The sequence below is a fragment of the Tursiops truncatus genome, chromosome 3 (assembly GCF_011762595.2).
Source record: "Tursiops truncatus isolate mTurTru1 chromosome 3, mTurTru1.mat.Y, whole genome shotgun sequence".
NCBI classification, from domain to species: domain Eukaryota; kingdom Metazoa; phylum Chordata; class Mammalia; order Artiodactyla; family Delphinidae; genus Tursiops; species Tursiops truncatus.
This window is the reverse complement of record NC_047036.1, coordinates 42462411-42486785: the sequence shown is the minus strand read 5'-3', so window position 1 is coordinate 42486785 and position 24375 is coordinate 42462411. Positions and strand designations below refer to the sequence as shown.

At 40.5% G+C, this 24375-nt stretch overlaps 2 protein-coding genes across 12 annotated transcripts in view; one reads left to right on the top strand and one right to left on the bottom strand.

Annotated features, from left to right (window-relative positions):
* The window catches only part of PLPP1 (phospholipid phosphatase 1), a 120205-nt gene extending 97818 nt beyond the window's left edge, over positions 1-22387 (top strand). For 3 of the 6 annotated variants that reach the window (XM_073802123.1, XM_019930040.3, XM_019930041.3), the window contains 3 exons: positions 7880-7937; positions 19840-20016; positions 20588-22387. In XM_073802123.1, coding sequence (XP_073658224.1) covers positions 7880-7937; positions 19840-20016; positions 20588-20719 — 367 coding nt within the window. In that variant the 3' untranslated portion in view covers positions 20720-22387. Of the gene's footprint in view, positions 1-7879; positions 7938-8412; positions 8540-19839; positions 20017-20587 lie in introns of those variants that run through there. The other 3 variants (XR_012330674.1, XR_012330676.1, XR_012330675.1) reach the window with 2 other exon arrangements.
* The window catches only part of MTREX (Mtr4 exosome RNA helicase), a 136109-nt gene continuing 132681 nt past the window's right edge, over positions 20948-24375 (bottom strand). For 5 of the 6 annotated variants that reach the window (XM_033852861.2, XM_033852862.2, XM_073802118.1 and 2 more), the window contains 2 exons: positions 22576-22680; positions 20948-21157 (listed from right to left, as the gene is read on the bottom strand). In XM_033852861.2, the coding sequence (XP_033708752.1) occupies positions 21105-21157; positions 22576-22680 (158 nt within the window). In that variant the 3' untranslated portion in view covers positions 20948-21104. Of the gene's footprint in view, positions 21158-22575; positions 22681-24375 lie in introns of those variants that run through there. The other variant, XM_073802119.1, reaches the window with a different exon arrangement.

Genomic DNA, 24375 nt, shown 5'->3' with positions numbered 1-24375 from the left:
AGAACTGTCTCTTCCTTCTGTCTTACTCTGAAATCTTTTCCCTTTTAGCAAGTAGTCTCCTTGTTCAACGTGTTTTCAAAAGGTTGGTAGGCAAGGTATTATTAGTTGCCGCATTGGAATACTTTACACTGTGTCCTTTGTTTAATCTTGTTTCCTTTTTAAAACTGGCTTAGATAAGGTGGCTTAGGTGATTTGGAGCCTTTTTGCACCAGGTCATGAATTTTCCCCCATGCCAAAGAAAACTTGTGACCTCTCTTCCCCTAGTTAGTGCACCTATTCATGTTTTACCCTTTGTCATACCTACTCTCTCCTCATCTGTTGTTAGGGTCACACAGTTTCCCTGATGAGGATTTGGGACCATTTCTTCCCGTCACCTGATTTTCAAGACACACACAGTTCTGCTTTCCTTTATCTGAAGGTTCTCAGCAACTTCCTACTTTCCAGATTCCTGCTTTTTGCAAGATTCTTCCCTAGACACAAGACACATGATCATTTGTTTTTAGTCATCAAATGGTTCATTAAATCAAGAGTTAAAAGTACCCTATGCATGTACCAATTGTCTCCTACTTTTTTTCTCCTTTTTTTCATTTTCTGTGGTCCTGCTGGCTTCTCTCCTTTAGGGTTCATGATCTAATATCTGCGGATATTTGATTGTTTGGTATATGATTAACTGATGTTAGTGGCTATGCAGTGGTGTTTGATGCTTTAATATTAATGAGTAAAATTGAGTAGTAACTTGTGACTTATTTCAGATAGGCATATTTTATGTATCAAGTGGCTTGGTTAAAATTGACCCCATATAATGTGGCATAGCTTTATATAGAAATACAATAAAATCATGGTTAAAAAAAAACTCAAGGAATGTATGACGGAGTTTTTGCTGCTGATGAAATAAGTTTTCAGTCTCTGGGTGGTTCAGGGATATAAGATGAATTTACATTATTTTTTGTTGTATTTTATTTGAATTAAATTGGTTGGGATCACCTTATGTTCCTCCACCATTTATTACCTTTGTCTCTGTATCCTTTAGAGCAGAGATACTCTGCAGTTCTTGTATTTCTAGACAGTCTGATCTCTTTAAAAAATCTTCCTTCTTCAAACACTCAGTATTAAACTAACATGTGTATTGGCTCTGTTACTTGTAATAACCAGAGTTAATATACTGAATTTCAGTGGTTTTAAATTATGTGCATATTTTTTTAAATTGGAAACAACTTGTGATATTTAAAAGTACCCATAAATGTCCAAACATTTCATTGAAAGATGTGAAAACAGGCTTCTAGGGCCTGAGTCACTGCTGGGTTCTGGGCATGAACTTATAGGTAGGGAGCTGCTTTTGTTTTTTAAATAAGGACAAAGTTTATTATTTTTTTTAATTTTATTTATTGATTTTTGGCTGCGTTGGGTCTTCATTGCTTTGCGTGGGCTTTCCCTAGTTGCGGTGAGCGGGGGCTATTCCTCGTTGCGGTGCGCGGACTTCTCATTGTTGTGGCTTCTCTTGTTGCGGAGCATGGGCTCTCGGCACGCGGGCTTCAGTAGTTGCAGCATGTGGGCTCAGTAGTTGTGGCTCGCAGGCTCTAGAGCACAGGCTCAGTAGTTGTGGTGCACGGGCTTAGTTGCTCCGAGGCATGTGGGATCTTCCCGGGCCAGGGCTCGAACCCATGTCCCCTGCATTGGCAGGTGGATTCTTAACCACTGCGCCACCAGGGAAGTCCCGGGGAGCTGCTTTTGTACTCCAAGTAGTAGCACGCTTGCCAGAGAAGCTGTCAGGGAAACTATTGCTCAGGAAGAGGAGTTTAGGGTGGGGTGTGTGTGTGTGTGTGTGTGTGTGTGTGTGTGTGTGTGTGTTTATGTGTGTGTGTGTGTAGTGGGGAAGAAGTTTGTAGGAAATTTATAGCAAGCATATTGAAGACACTTTGATTACCATTTAAAATATTTTCCTATATATATATTATCCCTATAATAACAGGTTGTGTTTCTAATATCATTACTGTAAAATGTGAAAGTTTTTTTTTTTTAATCCCCATTTGATAGTTTTCCCCAGAGCCACTGTTAACAGTTTGTGTATCCTTTCTGTTGTTTTCTATGTATTTTTACATTATATGTGAAATATAGTTTTATGTGGTTTACATAAATGGCATTTTAAAATATATCCTGGAGATAATTTTTTGTCAATTCATATAGAGTTACTAATTCCTTTTAGCTGATTTGTAGTATTCAGAAAAACAGTGATAGAATCATCTCTTGGGTCCTTGAGTTGCCATCAGTGTTGCAGCAGACATCTTTGTGCTGGTACTGTGTTTCTCTAGGATGCCTTGATGCCTTAAAGTGGAATTACATATAGATAGATACATTTAGATAGATGTTGCCAGACCACTCTCTTAGAAGTGTGTGCTTGTATCAAGTGAGTATGAAAGTACGAATTTGTCCCATTTTATAGCCTACTTGAGTCCCCATATGTTAGATGTGAGTTTTTTTAAGATAATAACTTGATATCTCATTGCTTAAGCATTTAGTAACAGTTATGGTTTTACAAATCCTTTTGAAATAAAGTAGGATGAATATGGGGACATTGTTCATTAAGGGTCTTTCCTTCTATGTACAGTTGTGTGGGACATATTTTAACTTTTTTACAGGATCAGTCCATGTTTAAAGGTTATCACAGAAGGGAAATTTAACATGTCCTTCAAGTTAATTTGCTGTTATGTAAACTTTATAATCAGGAAATAACATTGGGAGAAAATGCCTCATTTTGCAATTTGACTTCCTTTTATTTGGTCTTTATAGCATACATAGAACAAATTAGTATTCTCTTAAGATGATTATTTGCACATAGATGACATTTATTTTGTCACAGATCATCTAAGTTCTTTTTCATATATTTACTTCACACATGTTGCCATGTATAAGCAGTGACTCCTCCTGTTCTTTCTGATGGGTGCTTCCTTCCTGGAGATGGCAGGATTAATGTTGATGCTGGGCTTGCCTGCCATTCACAGGGATGGAATCGTGGTATGGTGGGGAAGAGTTGGGAAGATTCAGATTTAAACCTCAAAGTGATGTGACTTTTTTGAGCTAGTTGCTGAACCTCTGGGAGGTTCCGTTTTCCCTATGTGTAAAATAGGATTGACAGTTCCTGTTACGGGGGTTTTTGTAAAGAGTGGAAATTCTGTGTATTAAGTAACTGAACATAGAAGGTACTCAATAGCTTGTAACCATTAACAGTCTTTTGACAACCTTTCTGCTTTAGAATGCTTTAGGAAGCAATTTTAGGATGAATTTTAGGAGAAAAAGGAAGTTCTCCTAATTTGTAACTTTGGCATACCCAGTGAATGGTGGAATAGTAATAATTGGAAACATTTGTGAGTGCTGGCCACTTTATAATTAAAAACAAACTGTTTTTGCCAAACTATTGTGTCTCCTAGTAGAGCAGTTTATTTTAGATAACATTTTATTAGTTCTAAGTCTTGTTTAAAAAAAGATTGCTTCTAAAGATGCAGACGTAGAGAATGGACTTGAGGACACGGGGAGGGGGAAGGGTAAGCTGGGACCAAGTGAGAGAGTGGCATTGAGGTATATACACTACCAAATGTAAAATAGCTAGCTAGTGGGAAGCAGCCGCATAGCACAGGGAGATCAGCTCGGTGCTTTGTGACCACCTAGAGGGGTGGGATAGGGAGGGTGGGAGGGAGACGCAAGAGGGAGGGGATATGGGGATATATGTATATGTACAGCTGATTCACTTTGTTATACAGCAGAAACTAACACACCATTGTAAAGCAGTTATACTCCAAATAAGATGTTAAAAAAAAAAAAGATTGCTTCTATTTCTGGCAATATGGAGGATTAGAAATGCTTACTGATACAGTTCAACTAAACATGCTAGATGATATAGCACACATATACATATGCACATGTTTTGTATTATATATTAAAATATACGTAAATCTTAAAATACATATAAATCTTTTAAATAAGTAGCTGAGCTGGTGGGAGAGTAAAGGAATTTTTATGAGGCTGGGGTCAGTTAATGCTGTAGATTTGATGTGTGCCCTGAAAGTACCTGCCAATTCCTGGTAGCCTAGAGCCTGAGTTTTGATAGTCTCTGAATGTGGGGCACAGGAGATAAAGGCTGAGGCCAGAGCAGTGTAAAAAGACAAATGGAAGGCCTGTGGATAATATAAGGACTCTCAAAGGGCAACATCCTCCCAGGAGGAACCATCAGAAAGAATTCTTAATCATAATATCATACTTGTACTCTTCTGAGGCCAGAATTCATACTATTTGTGTGGCTTAAAGAAAAAAAAAAGGAGAAGTTTGAAGTGGATTGATAGTGAATCCAGCAGAAGAGAACACATATTTCTGGAAGAATTCTCTTTAAAGCAAGGACTCTTAAGCTTCCCTGCAGGCAGAGTCCCAAGAATATGAGCTCATACTCTAATATAAATGAACATATAATCTATTCTAAGTGAGAGTCAGATAAACTACATAAACTCTCAAAGATTGCAGATATTAGAATTACCCTATAGAATATAAAATCAACATGTTTGCTGTATAGAAGTAAATTAAGAAGAGACTGAGAATATGATGTAGGATCAAGAGAATCAAAATTCACTAGACAGATTTGCAAAAGATCCAAAGATATCTTCTATAAATGATACACACATAGTAATTTAAATTAAAAAAACAGATTGATTAAACAGATTAGACACAGTGAAAGGGAGGGAAGATAGACCTGAGGAGACCAAGATTAAAAATAGAAAATAAAGGTTAAGAGATGTGGAGGGATAGAATGAAATGTCTAACATGTTGAATCAGAATCTCAGAAAAATGATAATAGGATGGAGGATACATAATTCAAAGATAAAATTACGAGTCCTATCTATCCAAAACTGGTGAAGTATCCAAATCCTCAGACATAGGAAGCCAATGAATACTAAATCAGATAAATAAAAGGAAATTCATACTTAGAGACATGATAACAAAACTGCAGAATATTGAAGACTTTGGGGGTAGAGGAAGTAATTGAGAAAAGACATATAACTCAGAAAGGCATGGCAGACATATGGCTCACATTTTAACAGAAGATAGTATGATGATATGCTCAAAGTGATGAGAAAAAAATCATCAACCTAGAATTCAAGGTATCATCATTCAAGAATTAATGCAAAATAAAGACATTTTCAACTAAAAGAATAACTAAAGGTGTAACCGTTCTGTGTATTTTACTGTTTTGTGAGTTGGGAAGAGGAAAGGAAGAAAAGTCAGGTGGTAGGGGAAGAGCAGTGAGGTGACTAGGAGGTTATTTGTGATTTAACCTCCCCATGAGCCCCAGAATACTTAGTAAATTCCATTAAAAAATTAAGAAACACTTTGTGTGAGTTGATTGCTTCTGATGACTGATGAAAGCTGGATTTGGTTGTCTTTGCAGTTTGTAAGGCTGAATGGTGATGTCGATGTTATGGTGAATTGAGGAGTAGGAACTCAGACCCTGGGGGCGGGTGGATGGCTGTGAACACTCTTAAGGCTATGATTTTGGGGTTCAGACCAGGTTTAATGAGTTCTCCCAGGAGAAAGGGATGCCCTGGCTGACAAATGTTAAGGAAAAAAGTCATCTTAAGTTTGCTATTTGGAATAGAATCCCATTCACAGCAAGTTACATAGTCAAGATCAGTCTACTTGCTCATTGTTTACTAGACTATGCCCCAGAGTTAGTGCAAACAGCTGCATTTCTGAATATATTTTTATCTGTGTAAATTTTCTTTTTGAATAGTCTTTCATAAGCTTTGATGGAAAGCTAGCTTAAATTGTTACTGTATGTATCTACTTTCATCAGAGTGGCTATAGTGAAGTGAGATGGTAGTCTAGGATTGGTTAAAATCTTAAGAACAGAGCAGGGTTCTTAGACCAGAGCCAAAATCTTAAACTTTTCAGTTGAGGTCACTGTGATGAAAACAATCTGCATTTTGACTACTCTTTGGATGTTATTAAAGTATCCATACAATTGTTTGTTCATTTGTGAATTATGGACATAATAAAATGCCCATAAAAGCTGTATCTCCTAGAGACTTCAATAGAGATTTGTATGGAATATGAAAATAATTTGAATTCATGTTTTCAGTGTTTTCTTGTTTTCTTTTGAATGGAAATAAAAGCCAATGTTACCATGATGTGTTTGATAACTTACTGTGGGTGAAGACTTAGAGACTGAGTCTCTAAGCTCTCCCTTTATGTCTTTAATCTCTGTCTTTCGAAGTCAGAGCCAGACTTCTTTGGCTTATCTTAAACTGGATAAAATATCTGTTTACATATTCAGAATAAACAACTAAAACCATTTTGTTTTCAACTAATGAAATCACCTTGTGAATGAATCAGAGGTGTTCGAAGCCATTACATGAGTCTGGTTTTTATGATTTTTGTGGCACAATCTACAGTGAATACTCTGAACATGGAGTTTCAGTGAAACTTTTAACTTGCTTGGCTTTGAGAACATTTCTGTGATCATGGTCATGTTGGCTTGATGGGACTTGACAATCCTTGAAATTGGCTTTTATTAACTTTAGGCTCTTCGATATAACTTATTGAAGCTAGTCATAAAATGTACAGAACTCTGCTCAAATTATCTGATTTAAAACAAAGATTTGTATTGACCTTTCAATAGCCAAGTAGTTGGGAAGGCTAAAAGTGATTTATTTTTCTTGTTTTACATAGATTAAACCCAGGATAATTATCAAGTTTCATTACGTAAATCCTGTTTGGCACAGGAAGTTGGAATATTCTCTTTCTTAGGAATGTATCTGATTATAAAAAAGACTATCATAATTCTTGGTGGAGTCAGCATCAGTATCTGTGTAGGAAGTCTCCACTCTCCTACTTAACTCTCAGTTGCCAAACGTACACACATGACTTTCTGATACGTGTTTTAGGAGTCTTTTCTCCTCTCTGAATCAGGGGAACCAAATTCCTTTTGAACGAAGTAGGGTGTAATAAGTAAGATACTAAGAACCTGGTTCCTCTTGGTTTTGTTCTTAAGTGCAATAGAATTAGGTTTCGTAAGCATGCTGTCATTTTTAGGTAGAAAGATGATACCTAGATGTTTATAGACTATAATATTGAAAGAGCTGGCTCATCAGGTACAGGACTATCCGTGCACAGTGTGAAAATAAATGTCAAACAAAAGCACTTAATCTGGTGGGAAATCTAAGGCAAGATGCTAAAATAACACTTTAAAATTTTTGAATTTATTTCTTAAAAAGTAGTCAACTTGTGAGTGTTCCAAAGGAGGTATTCATTACTGCTGTTCAGGGACAAACCCTTCAAGTGGAAAATAAAACTTAAATCATGGTTACAGAAGTTTTTATGTAATAAAGTCAGGCCATTTATGCCAGTTATGGCTTGTCATGTGTTACTTCAGAAATGCTTGGCAAGTTTGTTCTCAGTGACTCATTACCCATCCTAAAAGTATCAATAAAATGATGCTGAGTAGAAATTGGACCTCAGACCCTCCTAGGACTCTTTAACTGCCGCCTGCCCCACCCTTCTGATTTCTGAAGGTAAGGGGAGGGAGCTGTGTACACTGGGGAGGTAAGGAGATTTATGAAATAAAAAATATTCTTTGGGCTTCCCTGGTGGCGCAGTGGTTGAGAGTCTGCCTGCCGATGCAGGGGACACAGGTTCGTGCCCCAGTCCGGGAAGATCCCACATGCTGTGGAGCGGCTGGGCCCGTGAGCCATGGCCGCTGGGCCTGTGTGTCCGGAGGCTGTGCTCTGCAACGGGAGAGGCCACAACAGTGAGAGGCTCGCGTACCGCCAAAAAAAAAAAAAAAAAAATTCTTGGTTTCTAGGAGAGAAAATTAATGTTTCTTTTCCTTCTCTTCTAGATTGTCCTTTTACTCGGGCCACTCTTCGTTCTCCATGTACTGCATGATGTTCGTGGCAGTAAGTACTTTGTGTCTGTTGATGGTGGCATACGTGCTGCCTGCACTTTATGTGTTCAGCTTTGGTGTCCTCTCCTGTGAGACCCCTCTGACATTCTCATCGGCTTCACTTCTCAGTCAGCTGTAAGCCATTGCTGGCTGCACTAAGTTCAGAGGAGAAATGGATGCCTGTGCTCCTGCCAAAGCCAGTTACAATTGTTTGAAACAGCTTTTGTCCTTCATTTAGAGGAAGCAGACAGGCGCGTTGTATAGCAAGCTGCATATTGGGAACCTTCAGGATAATAGGGAGTCTTTACTCCTGAAGCAGACAAGTGGTGGAGAACACTTGTCACTTTTCTGACAATGGTAGAGGCCTAAACATAACCATTAAGTCTGCAAGCCTGGTGCTAAGAATTAGGTGACGTGTCCCCTTACTTTGGGACATATTTTCTGAAGAGGTTTTCTGGAACATACAAACAGCTTCTGTGTAATCCCAGCAGGTCACTGCTCTGAAATACAGGCCAAGGTGACTGCTGCCCCTCACGACCTCACCCTGACGAGAGCCCTGGTGTCGTCTGCACGGCATGGTGCTGAGCAGCCTGGCCTTCCCTGAGGGCTGCTGGGGTGAGGAGTTTGGTTTATTGCACTTGAAGGCAGCTGTTGTTGCTCCTATTTGAGCAGGTTTTATTTTCCTTCCACTTTGTGAAACATTTCCCAGACTGCTTTCCATGAGACTAGAAAGGTTCTAACTTCAGGGAGAGCCAGTTGCTGCTTCAGGAGCTTGTCATCTGTACAGTCTCCCGATGGCGATTCTAATTGCACTTGCATTATACAAAGTCAACAGTGAAGAGTTAGAGAAGACTGGCACCCATATTTTGCATATCAAACTAGAGATGAATGTGTAGTGAGAGTAATTAGTGGAAGACCAGGCTTTAGGGCACACACAAGGGGTCTTTAAACGTCAATTTAATTGACTTTTATTTTTTATAATGTCTTCAGTGTCTGTGTGTCTCTCTGTATGTATAAGATTATCAAAATTTGGTGGGAAAAGAAGGGAGAGGAGAAGATCTCTATCTTAACAGATCAGCTTTAATTTTTGTCTTGATTTTCTTTGTAAGTGGATTTTTTATATAGTTGTGCTGTGTAAATTTGCTCTTTCCCATTCCCCTTCCCCCTCTGATCACATTAAGTGCTATATGATATTAAATTCACGACATGGATTAAAGATTCACGATGTGTATTGTTAAGAGTAGCCTGCTGGGAGTTATTTGGTTTCATTTAGAGAATTTAACATCAGTTTTACCAAATCTTCCTTTTATTTGAAAAAAAAATTCCAAAAAATGAAAGAATGTAAAATTTATAAAACGTAAAAATTGCAGATGTGTTATATAAAATTCAAACCCAAACTTCAAAACCTTTTCAATAGAGCTAATTTTTGGCTTCTTCAACATTTCTGCAAATTGCAAGGCTTTCATCTTATGTTAATTTTGTGAGGAAGCAACAGGGTACCGATTCAGCAGAATTTAGAGTTTCCTTTTTAAAATATTCACCCAAATGTTTCTGAAAATGTGCCATGGGAAATGTGACTTATTTGACGGTAGTAACAGCAAATACTGTTCTAGCAATCTCTGTTCATTTATCTTTTTAGGAAAAATTAACAAGTTTTCTAAAGGGAGCCACCATATTCTTTTCTCTTTAAACAGGACATGGGGAGTGGGGGAGAAGGGGAAGGCTGGCAATGGCTAGAGCTATTAATATATCCTGAGAACTTGTCCCAAAGCAAAGTTTGTGTCTATACTGAACGGCTTTTGAATGTTTGTAGGCCCCAGAGCCAGACATCACCAGGGCTACTTTTGTGGTTTGTTATTCCCTCACCTGTGTGTCAGTACCTTTAAGTCCCTCTTTATGAGAGAGAACTAAGAATCTGAGGTTTGGTTGATATTGATGATGATGTGCATTTACACTACTCTTAAGTTTTGACTCCTTCTGAAAGCTCCCATGAAGTAGGAGAGGAGGGATGATTGCCACCCTTTCAACGTCACAGATGGGGAAATAGGGGCCTTGGAAGGAGGCCGCTAAGGTCTACAAGCTCTCTGGGAATCTCTTGTTAATCAGGCTCCCTTGCTTTGTTGACTACTTGAGCTGGACCCTAGTCCAGTTATTTCGAAGGAGGTCAGGTGATGCAGATCTCTGAAAATAAAATGGTGACATATAACTTCCACTCTTTTGTTTTTATAAATTTATTTATTTTATTATAAATTTATTTTATTATTATTTTTGGGGCTGATTTGGGTCTTTGTTGCTGCGCATGGGCTTTTCTCTGTTTGCAGCGAGCAGGGGCTACTCTTCGTTGTGGTGTGCGGGCTTCTCATTGTGGTGGCTTCTCGTTGTGGAGCATGGGCTCTAGGCACACGGGCTTCAGTAGTTGCGGCATGCAGGCTCAGTAGTTGCGGCATGCAGGCTCAGTAGTTGTGGCATGCGGGCTCAGTAGTTGTGGCTTGCAGGCTCTAGAGCACAGGCTCAGTAGTTGTGGTGCATGGGCTTAGTTGCTCCGCGGTATGTGGGGTCTTCCTGGACCAGGGATCGAACCGGTGTCCCCTGCATTGGCAAGCAGATTCTTAACCACTGTGCCACCAGGGAAGCCCTCCACCCACTGTTTTTAATTTCAAAGAATATTCTCAGCTGTATCATACTCCATGCCTTATATTTATTTTTGCTCTTCTTCTTTTCTCCTTTGACCCTTCTTAAAATATCTGTATATTCACTCAAATAGAAACTTTTACTGAGCTCTTCTGTGAAATATGAAATTAACGTATAGAGGGTGAAATTATAGAGGGCCTCGATGGCCAGCCCACTCTGTGGACACCCAGGAGCAAACGAGGAGGCAAATTAGGGCTGTAAGCAGAGGGCAGATTACCTCAACTCTATAGTTCGGTGGTTGGGTCAGTATCAGCTATTTAGATGTAAAGGTATAATGCAAAAGAAAAAGCTCAAATAGGTTTGTCATAGACCAAGAAATTTCTGGAGAAGCAAGCAGACCAGAGCAGCCATGCACTGCGTTTCACTGACTCGGAGCAGTGGAAATATTTAGTTGATGTGGATGTAGGCTCCAGCTTTTATTTCAGCCGCTGAACACACAGATGTCTCCTTGCCTTCCAGCGTTCACATTTATATACCACACTTAACCACTACGCCCCCCGCCCCAAATTCCTTAGGCAATGACTCGCCTTGCTCCCCTAGGCATCTTGGCATCATGCGTCAGTCCCAGATTCAGGTGGAGATGTAGTCATTTAAATCCTCTCTGAGGACAGTCTTTGATAGCCAGAACTTCCCTGTCAATTCCTGACACCCAGAAATTAACTTCTGGTTAAAAATGTCTCTTAAAGAAAATACCCGACCATTGTTCTCCTCAGGCAGGGAGCCGAGCCCTGCACACTTTACAGTGCCTGGACTATTAGACCTGTGAAAACCACCTAGGTTGGCAGCAGGGTAGGGTTGCATGTAGCCAGTTGATGTGTTTAGTGACTCCCCTGGAGTTTGGCCAGATGCCAAAGATTCCAAATTTACTTGATTGTTCAGGAAAAGAGGAATGGGATGAGACTGTCCTTTTTTCAGTACAGTAAGGAATACACTAAAGTACTTTTCCCAGCACTGTCATATTGAGACTGTAACCCCAGAGTGTTTATATCACTGCCTGTTATGAAATTTCTATATAAAACACTACAACAGGAACCCAAGTACCTCTCAGTGTCAGTGCTTCAGCTTGGCTTCCCTCCCTGCCACAGAATGCCTTGTATCTGGGCCTTGCCCCCATCTCTGTGTTTAGATAGTGCTTGCCCCCATCTCTGTCTTACTCAGACCCTCTGACACCACCTACTTTCCTCAGCATTTGTACAGTCCCTCATCTGGCATTGACCGTACACTACCTAGCACTGTTGATATTTCATGAAGATGTTTCTCAAACTGTGAATTAATGTGAGCATTGGGCAAATGGCCCATAAACTACATGAATCCTGCCTAATTTTAAGGTAGGATTTGAGATTTAAATTCAGGAACTCTGTGAATCCTAAAGATGGTAAAATTAAAGTCTAGAGAAGAATAAACTGAGGCCTGCCTTGCAGTGCTCTCCTGGCCAGGTCTCTCATCAGATGAAGGTGGAACAATACAATGTGCCTGGCTTGGTATTAGAAGCAATGTTTCAAAATAAGTAGACCAAGGTATATTTCTTTGTGTTGAGCATGCTGTTGCTAGTCTAATTCAGGGGTTGGCAGATTTTTTCAGTCACAGGTCAGATAATATTTAGGCTTTGTAAGCCAGGTGCAATCTCAGTCGCATATTCTTCTTTTTCAAATAGCCCTTTAAAAATGTGAAAATAATCCCTTGACTGTGGTTGAAAATGGGGGGGAACCCTCTTATTTTTTTTAATATGATTTTTAAATTTTTATTTATTTATTTTATTTACTTATTTTTGGCTGCATTGGGTCTTCATTGCTGTGCGTGGGCTTTCTGTAGTTGCGGCGAGTGGGGGCTACTCTTCTTTGCAGTGCACGGGCTTCTCATCGCGGTGGCTTCTCTTGTTGTGGAGCACGGGCTCTAGGCATGCGGGCTTCAGTAGTTGTGGCGCGCAGGCTTCAGTAGTTGTGGCTCGCGGGCTCTAGAGTGCAGGCTCAGTAGTTGTGGTGCAAGGGCTTAGTTGCTCCGCGGCATGTGGGATCTTCCCGGACCAGGGCTTGAACCCGTGTCCCTTGCATTGGCAGGCGGATTCTTAACCACTGCACCACCAGGGAAGCCAGAAACCGTCTTATTTTAAGACTAAGTACAGTCATACCTTATTTTATTGTGCTTCACTTTATCACACTTCACAGATAGTACGTTCTTTGTAAACTGAAGATTTGTGGCAACCCTGCACCAAGCAAGTCTATGGGTGCCATTTTTCCAATAGCATTTGCTCACTTCATGTCTCTGTATCACATTTTGGTAATTCTCAAAATATTTCAGACTTTTTCATTATTACTGTTACATCTGTGATCAGTGATCTTTGATATTACTGTTGCAAAAATATTACAACTCGCTGAAGGCTCAGATGATTGTTAGCATTTTTTAGCAAAGTATTTTTAAGGTATGTACTCTTTTTAAGACAAAATGCTATTGCACACTTAATGGACTGTACAGTATAGCGTAAACATAACTTGTATATGCACTGGGAAACCAGAAAATTCATGTGACTCTCTTTATTGCGATATTCACTCTACTGCAGTGGTCTGAAGCCAAACCCACAATATCTCCAAGGTATGCCCGTATTAAGAGACTTTATGAGGCAATAGCATTTTATAGTTAAGTGTTACAAGGTCAGTCTTGGAAAGGCAAAATAAAAATAAACCAGCTTCAAAAAATACCTTGTTCAACAATCAAATTTTAAAAATGAGGTTGTACAACTAGATCCTTTAATGGAAGCTAAATTTTTTTTTTCCTTCAGAAGTTTTAGACAACAAAAGAAAGGTGATATCCTACTCTTCAGTGATAATAAAATAATGGAAGAATGTTTATGTAGTGTCATAGACATTGAGTTTCCTTTTTAAAAAAGTGTAATTTTTTACACAAAAAGAAAAATGTGTACAGCTTCTTTTTTCCAGCGTGGTCCTGTGCACTGGGAAGTCCTCACTGTTTATTCTGACAACGTCATCTGTGTGACCCATATCGTGAGGCTCTTCATAAAGTGACCCACAACTGTTAGCTCTGTGTTTTGGGGGAGGCCTCTCCGCACTTGCCAGTGAAGCATTTGCTGCCTGCACGGTGGAGCTTCTTCCTACAACGCTCCTCTCTGGGCTTGAATATCTAGTTATTTTGAGCAAATTGACTCCTGTCCTTTTTGCCCGAAAGAATAAAAACATTGCCTTTATGAATCTCTAGTAATATCCCAGCTAAGCAGCTTTTCTTTCTTTAAAAATATCAGGCATAGTAGCTTATTTTCAACCCATTTTCAGTAGGTTTTACTTTGCTAAGAGAGATTGTACACTTTATCCTGCATTGAGCCGTAAGATTTACATGGGGTTTTCCTGACCAGAAGCCCTACCTGGAAGAGTGGCATTTGCTCATTTTGGAGGCAAAAACTACCCCTGAAACCTTCCTTTTCACGAAGGCCAGTGGTGAGGCCTGGTTTCAGTGAGAGCGTTCCTTGGAGGATATTGGTGGAGTGTGGCGACAAGGCTAATTCTCTTCAAACTAGTTTCTGCTTTCTGAAACTGGGCTCTGCAGTCAGTGGTTGTAACTGATTTGCTCTGAGCTCTTGATTTGACTCACTGGTCAGGTTCAAGACAGGGAGGGATAGACAGACCTCACCGCAGTCTCCTTTGGGCCTTGAGGTTAACGCTCTCTCCCTATCACATCCTCGTGTGGTATTTGTCTCTCCTCCTCCTTTTAATAGGTGAAAATGGGGGGAGGGAGGAGTGTAAAGGTTAGTGAAGCATATGCTGTATCTTTGTCTTTCCTGTTAACTCTTTTTCATTTCCCAACTTGTGTCTCCTGGAAATCCAAGGCCTGTTGCATTTTCCTGTATGTTAGAGCAGGGATGCCACCAGGCAGGCTCATGTGTTCCTTTTATAAACATGACTGTTCTCTTAAATATTTCAGGACAGTGTTCAAATTGGTGGGGGAGGTAGGCATAGGAGTCCTTTATACGCGAGCGAAGACTGAACACCTAACTGGGGATTCTCCCCCATCCATTCTCTCTCCTTGGCTCACCCTTGTGTTAATTCCCTTTGCTTCCCCTCTTAAAAACTTAGTTACCACTGCAAATCCAGCTCAGTGTAAATCCCTGGATTAGGCCCTCTTTTCTACCTGCCTCTTTATGTCTACAAGTCTTCCACTGCTGACTGGAGTTTTGTGGATTGCCTTAGTAATGAAACTCGCCAGCTGCATTTGTTTTCATCCTTTGTTCCTTTGCTGTCCTGCACTGGGGCTTCATGAATCCTGTACTATCACAGTGTGAAGCTTTTGCTTCTGGGAAGCACCTCAGTGAACTGCTGCAGGTCATTGCTTTTGTTCTGCTGTTTCCACCTTGTCTTTTATTTCTAGTTGTGAACTTTCTATTTTGGAGCTTTTTCCTTCACCAGAAAGTTGGATGATAGGATTGGGAGGGATCCAGAGGCTAGAATCTCTCATCAAGCAGTACCCCCTTCCCCCCAATGAAATACCCACTGGGCAAGTCAGTTAGCTAGGCCAAAGTGAAGCATGTTCAGAGAAGAATGTTAGAATGGGCCTGAGAGAATGACAGATGAGTCATTTGGCTTAGGGGCTCACACCCTTGTACTGTTTGCAGAAAAAAAGTCATAGAAGTAAATCCCATGCCTAGTGCCACAGTTCTCTTGTAATGGCCTTCAGTGGACATTTAGTATGTTTGTTCTGATGTGGGATTTTATTTTTCTAAGTTTTTCTCCTTGTTTGAACCCAGGTGTACAAGCAGCCTGTTTTCCTTTTCATTTGAAACGTACCTTTTTAAAAACTAAAACTATCATTTGAGTCGCAGAAATTCAAATTTTAAAATAAAACAAAACAGGATTTTGGTTAAACACACAGAGAGGAGGCTGTTAACTGGCTTTTTTTTTTTTTTTTGCGGTACGTGGGCCTCACTGTTGTGGCCTCTCCCATGGCGGAGCACAGGCTCTGGATGCGCAGGCTCAGTGGCCATGGCTCACGGGCCCAGCCGCTCCGCGGCATGTGGGATCTTCCCGGACCGGGGCACGAAACCATGTCCCCTGCATCGGCAGGCGGACTCTCAACCACTGCGCCACCAGGGAAGCCCAAAACCTTTTTTTTTTTTTTAAACATCTTTATTGGAGTATAATTGCCTTACAATGGTGTGTTAGTTTCTGCTTTATAACAAAGTGAATCAGCTGTACATATACATATATCCACATATCTCCTCCCTCCTTGCATCTTCCTCCCTCCCTCCCTCCCTATCCCACCCCTCTAGGTGGTCACAAAGCACCGAGCTGATCTCCCTGTGCTATGCGGCTGCTTCCCACTAGCTATTTTACATTTGGTAGTGTATATGTGTCCATGCCACTCTCACTTGGTCCCAGCTTACCCTTCCCCCGCCCCGTGTCAAGTCCATTCTCTAGGTCTGCGTCTTTTTTATCTTTTGGTTGTAAGCAGCTGACTTACGTGTATCTCCTAGAGGAGAGGACGGTTTATAGTAAAGACATACATGGATTAGAACAGGCACACCAACAGGAACAGAACTTTTTCCATGTGTCTCATTGACCACCTGGTTTTTTTTACAGTGTGGCTGCCACTCCACACCGTGGCTGCTTCATTCTTTTCTATTAAATGGCTCATTCTTATCTAACCATAGCTTTTGCTTCCTCTTTAGTTTGCAAGTAGCCTATCATGTATCCATTAGGTGCCATTTCTACAACTTCTGAAAATAGAGAACTCCTTTTTACTCCCAGTGTAAATCCCAGAGGGCACATTACAGCCCAGCAGATTTCTAGGTCAAGCCTGTCATAAGTCATACTCAGTGCCCTCCCAGAAAATAAGGCAGGGCTATGTGGTCCCCTTCAATTTTGTCTGTGGATCAGCAGTTTCCCCCAGAGGGAAAATTGAAAGCTTTTTAAAAAAATTAATTATTATTTTTGGGCAGCGTTGGTCTTTGTTGCTGCACGTGGGCTTTCTCTAGTTGCGGAGAGCGGGGGCTGCTCTTCGTTGCGGTGTGCGGGCTTCAGTAGTTGCAGCTCATGGGCTCTATGGTGCACGGGCTTCAGCAGTTGTGGCTCATGGGCTCTAGGGTGCATGGGCTCAGTAGTTGTGGCTCATGGGCTCTAGGGCGCAGGCTCAGTAGTACTGGCGCACGGGCTTAGTTGCTCTGCTGTACGTGGGATCTTCCCGGACCAGGGCTTGAACCTGTGTCCCCTGCATTGGCAGGCGGATTCTTAAACCACTGTGCCACCAGGGAAGCCTGGGAGAATTGAAAATTGTAGATGCTGCCACTGAACCAGTCTGGTACCATATACAACATTGGATATGGAGTTCTGTAAGTTCTAAATCTTAAGAGATAAGCAATTGAATGCCTTACCTCTAATGGGTTTAGTGCACATGTGATTAACATATGCATGTGTGGGAAGAAGGGAAACAGTGGAGATTGCAAAGGCAGGGACCTACAGAGCCTTTTTATTATCAGCTCTGGCATTAAAGCATGAGTTGTCCCTGTATCTAGTTCTAATGTAACAGTGCTGAGAAGCATCAGGTAGTCAGTTTCTCTGAGACAGTTAGGGAAAGATGGAGGAATGGAGACTTCTTTTTAATGAAACATACATACTTTCTTCTCCCCTCTCAAAGGACAAGGAGTAGAATTAAAAAAGTTATAAATCCACGAAGTCAAAGAATGGAAAACGAGACAATAAGCAAGAGGTAAAGATTCTGGAAAGCAGTTAAATGAGTGGTAGGAGGAAGCCAAGTCTCTAGCGCCTCCAGAGAGAGGGAGCTTAAAAGATTTGCACTGCAGAAGCTGAGAAAGGATGAGGAAGAGGAGCCACCAGAAAGACAGCATGGTGTGCTTTGTTGGACCTGCTCGTGTAGAACAGACTTTTGGCTGGAAACGCAGGAGGGGAGTTGTCGCGGTCTGGAGTTGTTCAGGGCATGTCAACTGTGGAACTCAGTTGACCCAAGGTTCAAGAAACTCAGTGTTTACCGCCTTGGGGTCTACTGAAATGGAAGAGTCTTCCCAGGGAAGAGCAGGGCTAGAGGTGGTGCCCAGCTTTTGTAGAGCTACACTGAGTACCCTGGACCCAGGGAAACACAGAACAGGCATATAGGAAGCACACTCAATTAACCAACCTCACCCAGAGCTGAGAACTGTTCTGTGACCAGAGCCTGCACTCAGGCCGTACGGCCGTTAGTCAGCAAAAGGGCCAGAACACAGAGTGGAGCACAAGGTTAGGTGTATGATCACAACTGGGGAATCCCAGAGCTCCCACAGGGGGAGTGGCCTCTGGATCCACACCAAGGGGACCATCTGTACTTGGGTAGACGTGTAAGAAGAAACTAAGTACTTAGAGGATAAAGGGTTCACCTCAAGTATACTGCAACTTATTTGATTACTGACCATAAGTGAATGTTACTTTCACAGGGATGTTGAGGAAGAGATTGGGGCAAATTAATACTTATTTAACAGATGTCTGCAGGCTACCTAGAGTCAAAGTCAGGGTTCTTTCAAAGGAAAGTATTGTTAGAGGGGTTTTAGAATCTTAAGTGAGGGAGAGCCTTGAAAGCCCTGTCTCTGAGTTTCCTTTAGGGTAGGACTAGCTTTACAACCATTTTAGAGTTTTTTTTTTGCTTTTTGGTTTTTTTTATTGCTATGTCGCTAGCAGGGATGGGTGCAGTTCTCCCTAAGATGTCTGCATTCATGTAAGTATTTGTAATTCTTAGGTATATGTTTTTATAGTCTAAATAACCCATGCCTTTAACCCTTACCTGAAAAGGTGGCTTAAGAAGAGGGTCAGTTAAACTTTATATATGAAACTTGGCTTCAGCCCTAGTCAAGGAACTGTCCTCCTTAAAATGAACAAAAAGTTTCCAATAAAAATAGAACTAATGAGGTGAAATCTTACCTGGCACGGCTGTGGTATCTAACTGGGCTTCAGTTGGCACATGTCAACTTTGCCCCAACCAGAACCAACTATCTTCCCAACTCTAGAATCTTGAGACAAGCCTCTTACTCCTTACGTTTTTATAGCTTCAACAACAACAAACAAAAAAAGGGAAGAGGAGCTCTACAGAAAGCCAGTAGCACTTCAGCCAGTTAAGGAGTCCAACTCAGTTAAACAACTGGTATGCTCTTTTAGGGTTAGATGTTTATACTATAAAGTACTTGATAAAATTAGACAACCTCTGGGGCTTTGCCAGGTGCTGAGAACTGAACACACATAGCAGTGCCCAAAGAACTGGAAATGGATTTGTGTATCTATTTTAAATAGGCAGTGTCAGTGGGTACAGCCACATAATTAAATGCAGTCCTCAGAAAACAGTTTAAGTATATGAGCCATAAATTACTGAGCAGAGTTTTAAAAAATGAATATTAAGAAGTATATTCTTATTGGATAGAAGTTAGGAAAATTTTTGTTTTACAAAAATGAGACCATATTGGCTGAAAGGAGTTCATAGGAAACTATTCCAAATTCATTCTACATTACAATCTTTAGGGATGCACCCAAAATCAGAGGCAGGCTGACAATGGCAAAGGCAAGATTCTCAGGTCTGATTAGAAAAGTCATAGAACTTAAAGGGTACAGGTGCTATTGAAAGAATAGACTCCTTTACTGGATCAGGACTAAACTACAAACTGTATTATTTACTTAGGCAGATTATTGTATTTACTTATAAATACAGATTATTTATTTAGTCTCAGTTGCTCTGTTAAATAATTTGAGGCCAGAGGAGCTCTCAAGTAAATTGTTTGGGTGAATTAAGCAAATTTAGTTCCTAGATGGCTGGCTAGAAAATACAGTAGCTTGGCCCAGGGTAAGGGCAACCTGTGCTCAGAATGCTAGCAGTTGATCCCAAGACTCTACACTAATGACAGTTATAATTCAAACTGCAAGGTGAGGAGCTGCCCCCTGAAATCCTAGAAGGTCTGAAACACTTACCTTGTTCATAATTTGAAGAGTGGTGGTAATAGTTTTTATTTTTTAAATTTTTTATCCTTTTGGTTTTGTTTTGGGATTAATTTTTAGGTATTAATGAGTACAAGAATGCTTGCCTAAAGCCCTGTTCCATATATATAGTAAATCACAGATTATTTAATGAATATTAATATTTTGTGACTATCATTTTAAACATCAACCCTTTAACAATGTGGTGATAATTATAAAACATAGTCTCCAGTTGGTATGTTAAGCTCTTTTCTTTATTTTTATCTTTTCTGTTAGCTTTATCTTCAAGCCAGGATGAAGGGAGACTGGGCAAGACTCTTACGCCCTACACTGCAATTTGGTCTTGTTGCTGCGTCCATTTATGTGGGCCTTTCTCGAGTTTCTGATTACAAACACCACTGGAGTGATGTGTTGACCGGACTCATTCAAGGAGCTCTGGTTGCAGTATTAGTTGTAAGTATACAGGGCAGCAGCCTACATCCTGATACTGAGAAACACTTGGATAAATAAGTAGAAAAAAATGTCCCAATGAGAAAAGTATGCTAAGGCAGAGAATGTGGCTCAATAATTGCTACTGGGTGAGGACCCCAACGTTATTAAAAGTCATTTTAGGATAGATAGCAAATAATACCTACGTTACTTACTCTTCGCAAGTTATTTAAAAATTTACTAAATTTTTTTTTAATTGTAAAAAGCTCTGGCTATAAAGTGTTTTTAGTATGAATTGGAAAAAACAAAAAAACAAAAAACAAAACTAATTTACATGAGGAATGACACTTTCATTAAGGGCTAGCAGAGTGAAGCCATCTGCCCAGTACATAACAGAGCAACTGTCAGAATGTCCCTAACAAAAATTCCTGTTAGCCACTAATTTATTCGTACCCTTAACCTGTACCCTGTAAAGTATATCCTTTTGTTTATATTTTGCACACTGCTTATTGCAACTTTGTATACGGTTTAAACTTATTTAAAATTGTATCATTAAATACTTTGCCCCATTCTAAATGTTACCTGTTCTATACAGGCTGTATATGTATCAGATTTCTTCAAGGAGAGAAATTCTCCTTTTAAAGAAAGAAAAGAAGAGGACTCTCATACAACTCTGCATGAAACACCAACGACAGGGAATCACTATCGGAACACTCACCAACCTTGAAGGTGGCAGAGTGCCCAGATGAAGCTGGCCTGCTTTCTAAAGGAAAATGATTGCAACCAGAAGGCAAGAGGATGCGTCCTTCTTCCCAGTATACAAGCCTTTAAGGGGACTGCTGCTACTGTAACTCTTGGATGCCCACTTTACCTGTGTGTATATAGTTACATTTAACACAATGGTTATCTAATAGCTCTAAGTTCATTACAAAAAATTTCAAGCCTTTCACTAAAACAAATGCCCCACCTGTACATTTTTTTTATTAAAAAAATGTAATGCTTATGTACAACTGTGTATGTAATATGCTTTCTTAGAATGATGCTTGATTTAAATATAATACATCAGACAGGTGGTGAACAATTTAAAATCCCACATTCCTTTAGCTGACTCTTTATAGGTAGAGGCTGGCAGCAAACACAATATCTCTCTTGATTTTGGTGATTCCTAAGAGAAAAGAAAATACAGTTTAAATTCTCAAGACCACAAAGAATGTAATTCTTCTCCCCTGGGGTTTTGAAGACAGCACAACAATCCTGATTAAATTTGGTGAGAGGGCAAGCCTGGAAAATACAAAACCTTGCTTGCCTGAAGGACACCTAGAGGAGTTCACAGCCACCTCTGAGACATGGGAAACTTAGAAACCAGACCCCTGTTCTCATGACTCTTGAATCTAAAGTACCCCGTGCGTGCGGGGGTGTCTAAAATTATTCAGAAAGACCAGACCAGAGGGACTAAGCTGTCCAAGAAGTTAGTTGACCCAAAAGCATGAATTTTTCAGCCTGCAATGGAAGGCACTATATTTCAGTTACCATGTGAAATTCTTTCTGGACTAAGGACAAACACATTTTATCATATAGAAGTTTACAAAACTAGACTTAACCCTGGAGTGATTAAATAGGTCTGCCTCTCTTTAACAATGTTGAAGATATAAGCAGCTTTCATAAGCTTCTTCTTAAGGCGCTGAGTTGCCAGCAGAATCACCAGGTTTGACTGTGAGCAGCTGGTAACTCAGAGCAACTATGTGGCTGCTCTTCTTTGATGTTTTAACTCATAGTCCTTTCTCTTGGCCAGCATTCAGATGGAATGAATGAAATTATTTGCAAGCATGTATGCCTCTCCCCATTACTACCACTTTGGTCTAGCCATTCTTTCCTGATCTGGTCTTCCTGCTTCCACCTTGCTAATCTACAGACTTGCCTGTGATGCAACAGCAAGAACTGCCTTGTGAAACCCAAGTCAGAGCACGTCACTCCTGTGTTCAAAACCTCCAATCATTTCAGAGCAAAAAGCTGAGGGCTGGGAGCTACATGACCATTTCTTTTCTTCCTCCAACCCCTACTATTCTACTCATTGTTCAGCTGTGCTCCATCCACACTGGCCTCTTGTTGTTGCTTAAGTATATCAAGTGTCTATGAAGGACCTAAATGCCACCTTCTGAGTAGGGGACCCTAGGCCATCGTATCCATCCTCCAATTCCCTACTGTCTCTTCCTTTGTTTTTATTGCTACCTGATATATTTTAATTGTTGACTTGTTTACTGTCCACCTCCCTGCACTAGAATGTGAGCCCCATTAAGGCAGGGGTTTGTATCTTTTTTGTTCACTGCTGTATTCCCTGGTGCTTAAAACAATGTCTGGCACACAATAAGTGCACAATAAATATTTTGACATTTTATATATATTCATTTACAAACTTTTTCCAACACACACACACTGATATTTTCTTTGGACACTACTACATGGCCCTTCATGGCAATCCAGTGAAGAGCATCTGAAAATGTTCTCCTAGGTTGTGGTCAAGAGCTCAAGTCTCAACAGGATTTGCCTAAATTATTAGAAAAAGCTTATGGGCTGGATACTGACCTTCTGAAAATTTATTTTCCAGCTCAGTGTTTCCAATGGCTTTTGCTGCTTGACACATTTGTCGAAGTAGTTCTTCCAGGCGCCTCATACAACGAATTATGCTGCCTGGACAGAAAAGGAAACAAATCACTTGTAAAGTGTAAATAATCAGGAATAGCAGAACTTTTGTGAAGACGCAAGGAAGGTGAACATGGGATGATTTAACTGATTGATAGTACTTTGAGGGACTTCTCCTGCAGTAAACCAGTAGTAAACTTGACTGGTGACTGCTAGGCACCAGGAAGGCTACAAAGATGAAAAGTTTAATTCCCATCCTTGACTAATGGTAGAGAGAGTCATGGATTTATTATAATGTGTTCACACTTGCTCTTAGAGAGGTAAGTAAACAAAATGCCCTGGGAGCACAGGAGAGAGCAACATCGGTGAAAGGTAGCAAAGGTGACATATAACTTGGGTCTCTTATGAATGAGGTCCCTGTCAGGCAGTGACAAGGGAAGACCACTGAGACAATGTAGAAAAGCAGCTATTCAAGGACCCTGAGTGTGGCCTACTACGGCCTCTGGATACTATCCTGTGAAGAGAATGCAACAGGGAATTTTTAAGCAGGGGAATAACAGGATCAGATTTGTCAATTTTAAAGGTGCAATCAATCATTCTTCTGGACCTTAGACTCTTTCATTAGTGCTTTCCTCACACAATGTGTCCTCAATGAAGCATAAAAGAGATCAGTCTCTTCCCACTGGATGTGACTCCGTCTGAGACAAGTGTTTGCATCAAAGGTGAAGTTGTAAACAGTTTCACTTCTGTCAGACTTGCACAAGGAGGGGCCCTGAGATCCTTCCTCTTAAGTGCCACCTGCCTAAGTTTAAAACCCTTGGATTTCATTTTTAATGTCTGAAATACATTAGGAATATCAGTTCTCTCTGATATGCAAGCTGTTAACTCACACTTCAGGTCCTTATTTAACTCCTTGCAACACTGGAAGAATTCATTAACATGTATCAAGCTCTTGTAATACACTCGATGTGCAGTGTTGAGGGCTCCTTTTTACCTTTTAATGCCTTGCACATTATGGTACAGTGTGCCCAAGGGAGAAAAACAGTAGAGAGATTTAACTCATAAAGCAGAATGGAATTTGAGCTTAGACAAAGGCAAAAATATAAGCCATGTACCTAAGAGAGTCATTAGGATTCAGCAGGAAATGCCCATGTACATGTACAGCACCTTTTCTCTCTGAGAAAATGTTGCACGAGGGCCTGGGCTGATAAGGACAACATGCCTGGTTTCTGAACCCACCTATGGGCCAGAGCAAGCAGAACACAAAGATGCTAGTTCACAGCAAGAGGTTTATGGGATGAGATTGGTCAACAAGAGGAACACCAGCACGTATGTCAACTTGAAAGATCAATGGGGATACCTCTCTTAAAAGGATGCTATCATCTCCTACTTACGGGATGTTCACCTAATCTAGACTTGGTTATAAAAGGAGTGAGCTGAGACACCTGGAGTTAGAGGAAAGAAGACTGGATGGTGACCTGGATACTAGGAAAGATTCAGCTAAGTAATTAGCTCTATGATCTAGGCCCTTACTCTACTCTTATTTCCCCTTCTCATTTGTAAGGTAAATGACGATAAATGCAATTTAAACAGAGGGCTTACTTTACCTAACTGGATTTGTCTCACTTGAGATATGAGATGCACAAATTCTGTGACAGGGGCAAAGCTCTAAAGGAATGTAAGGTCATAATACAGTCCTTAAACCAAAATATTCAAAGTTCATACTTTATTGTCCTTCCTCTT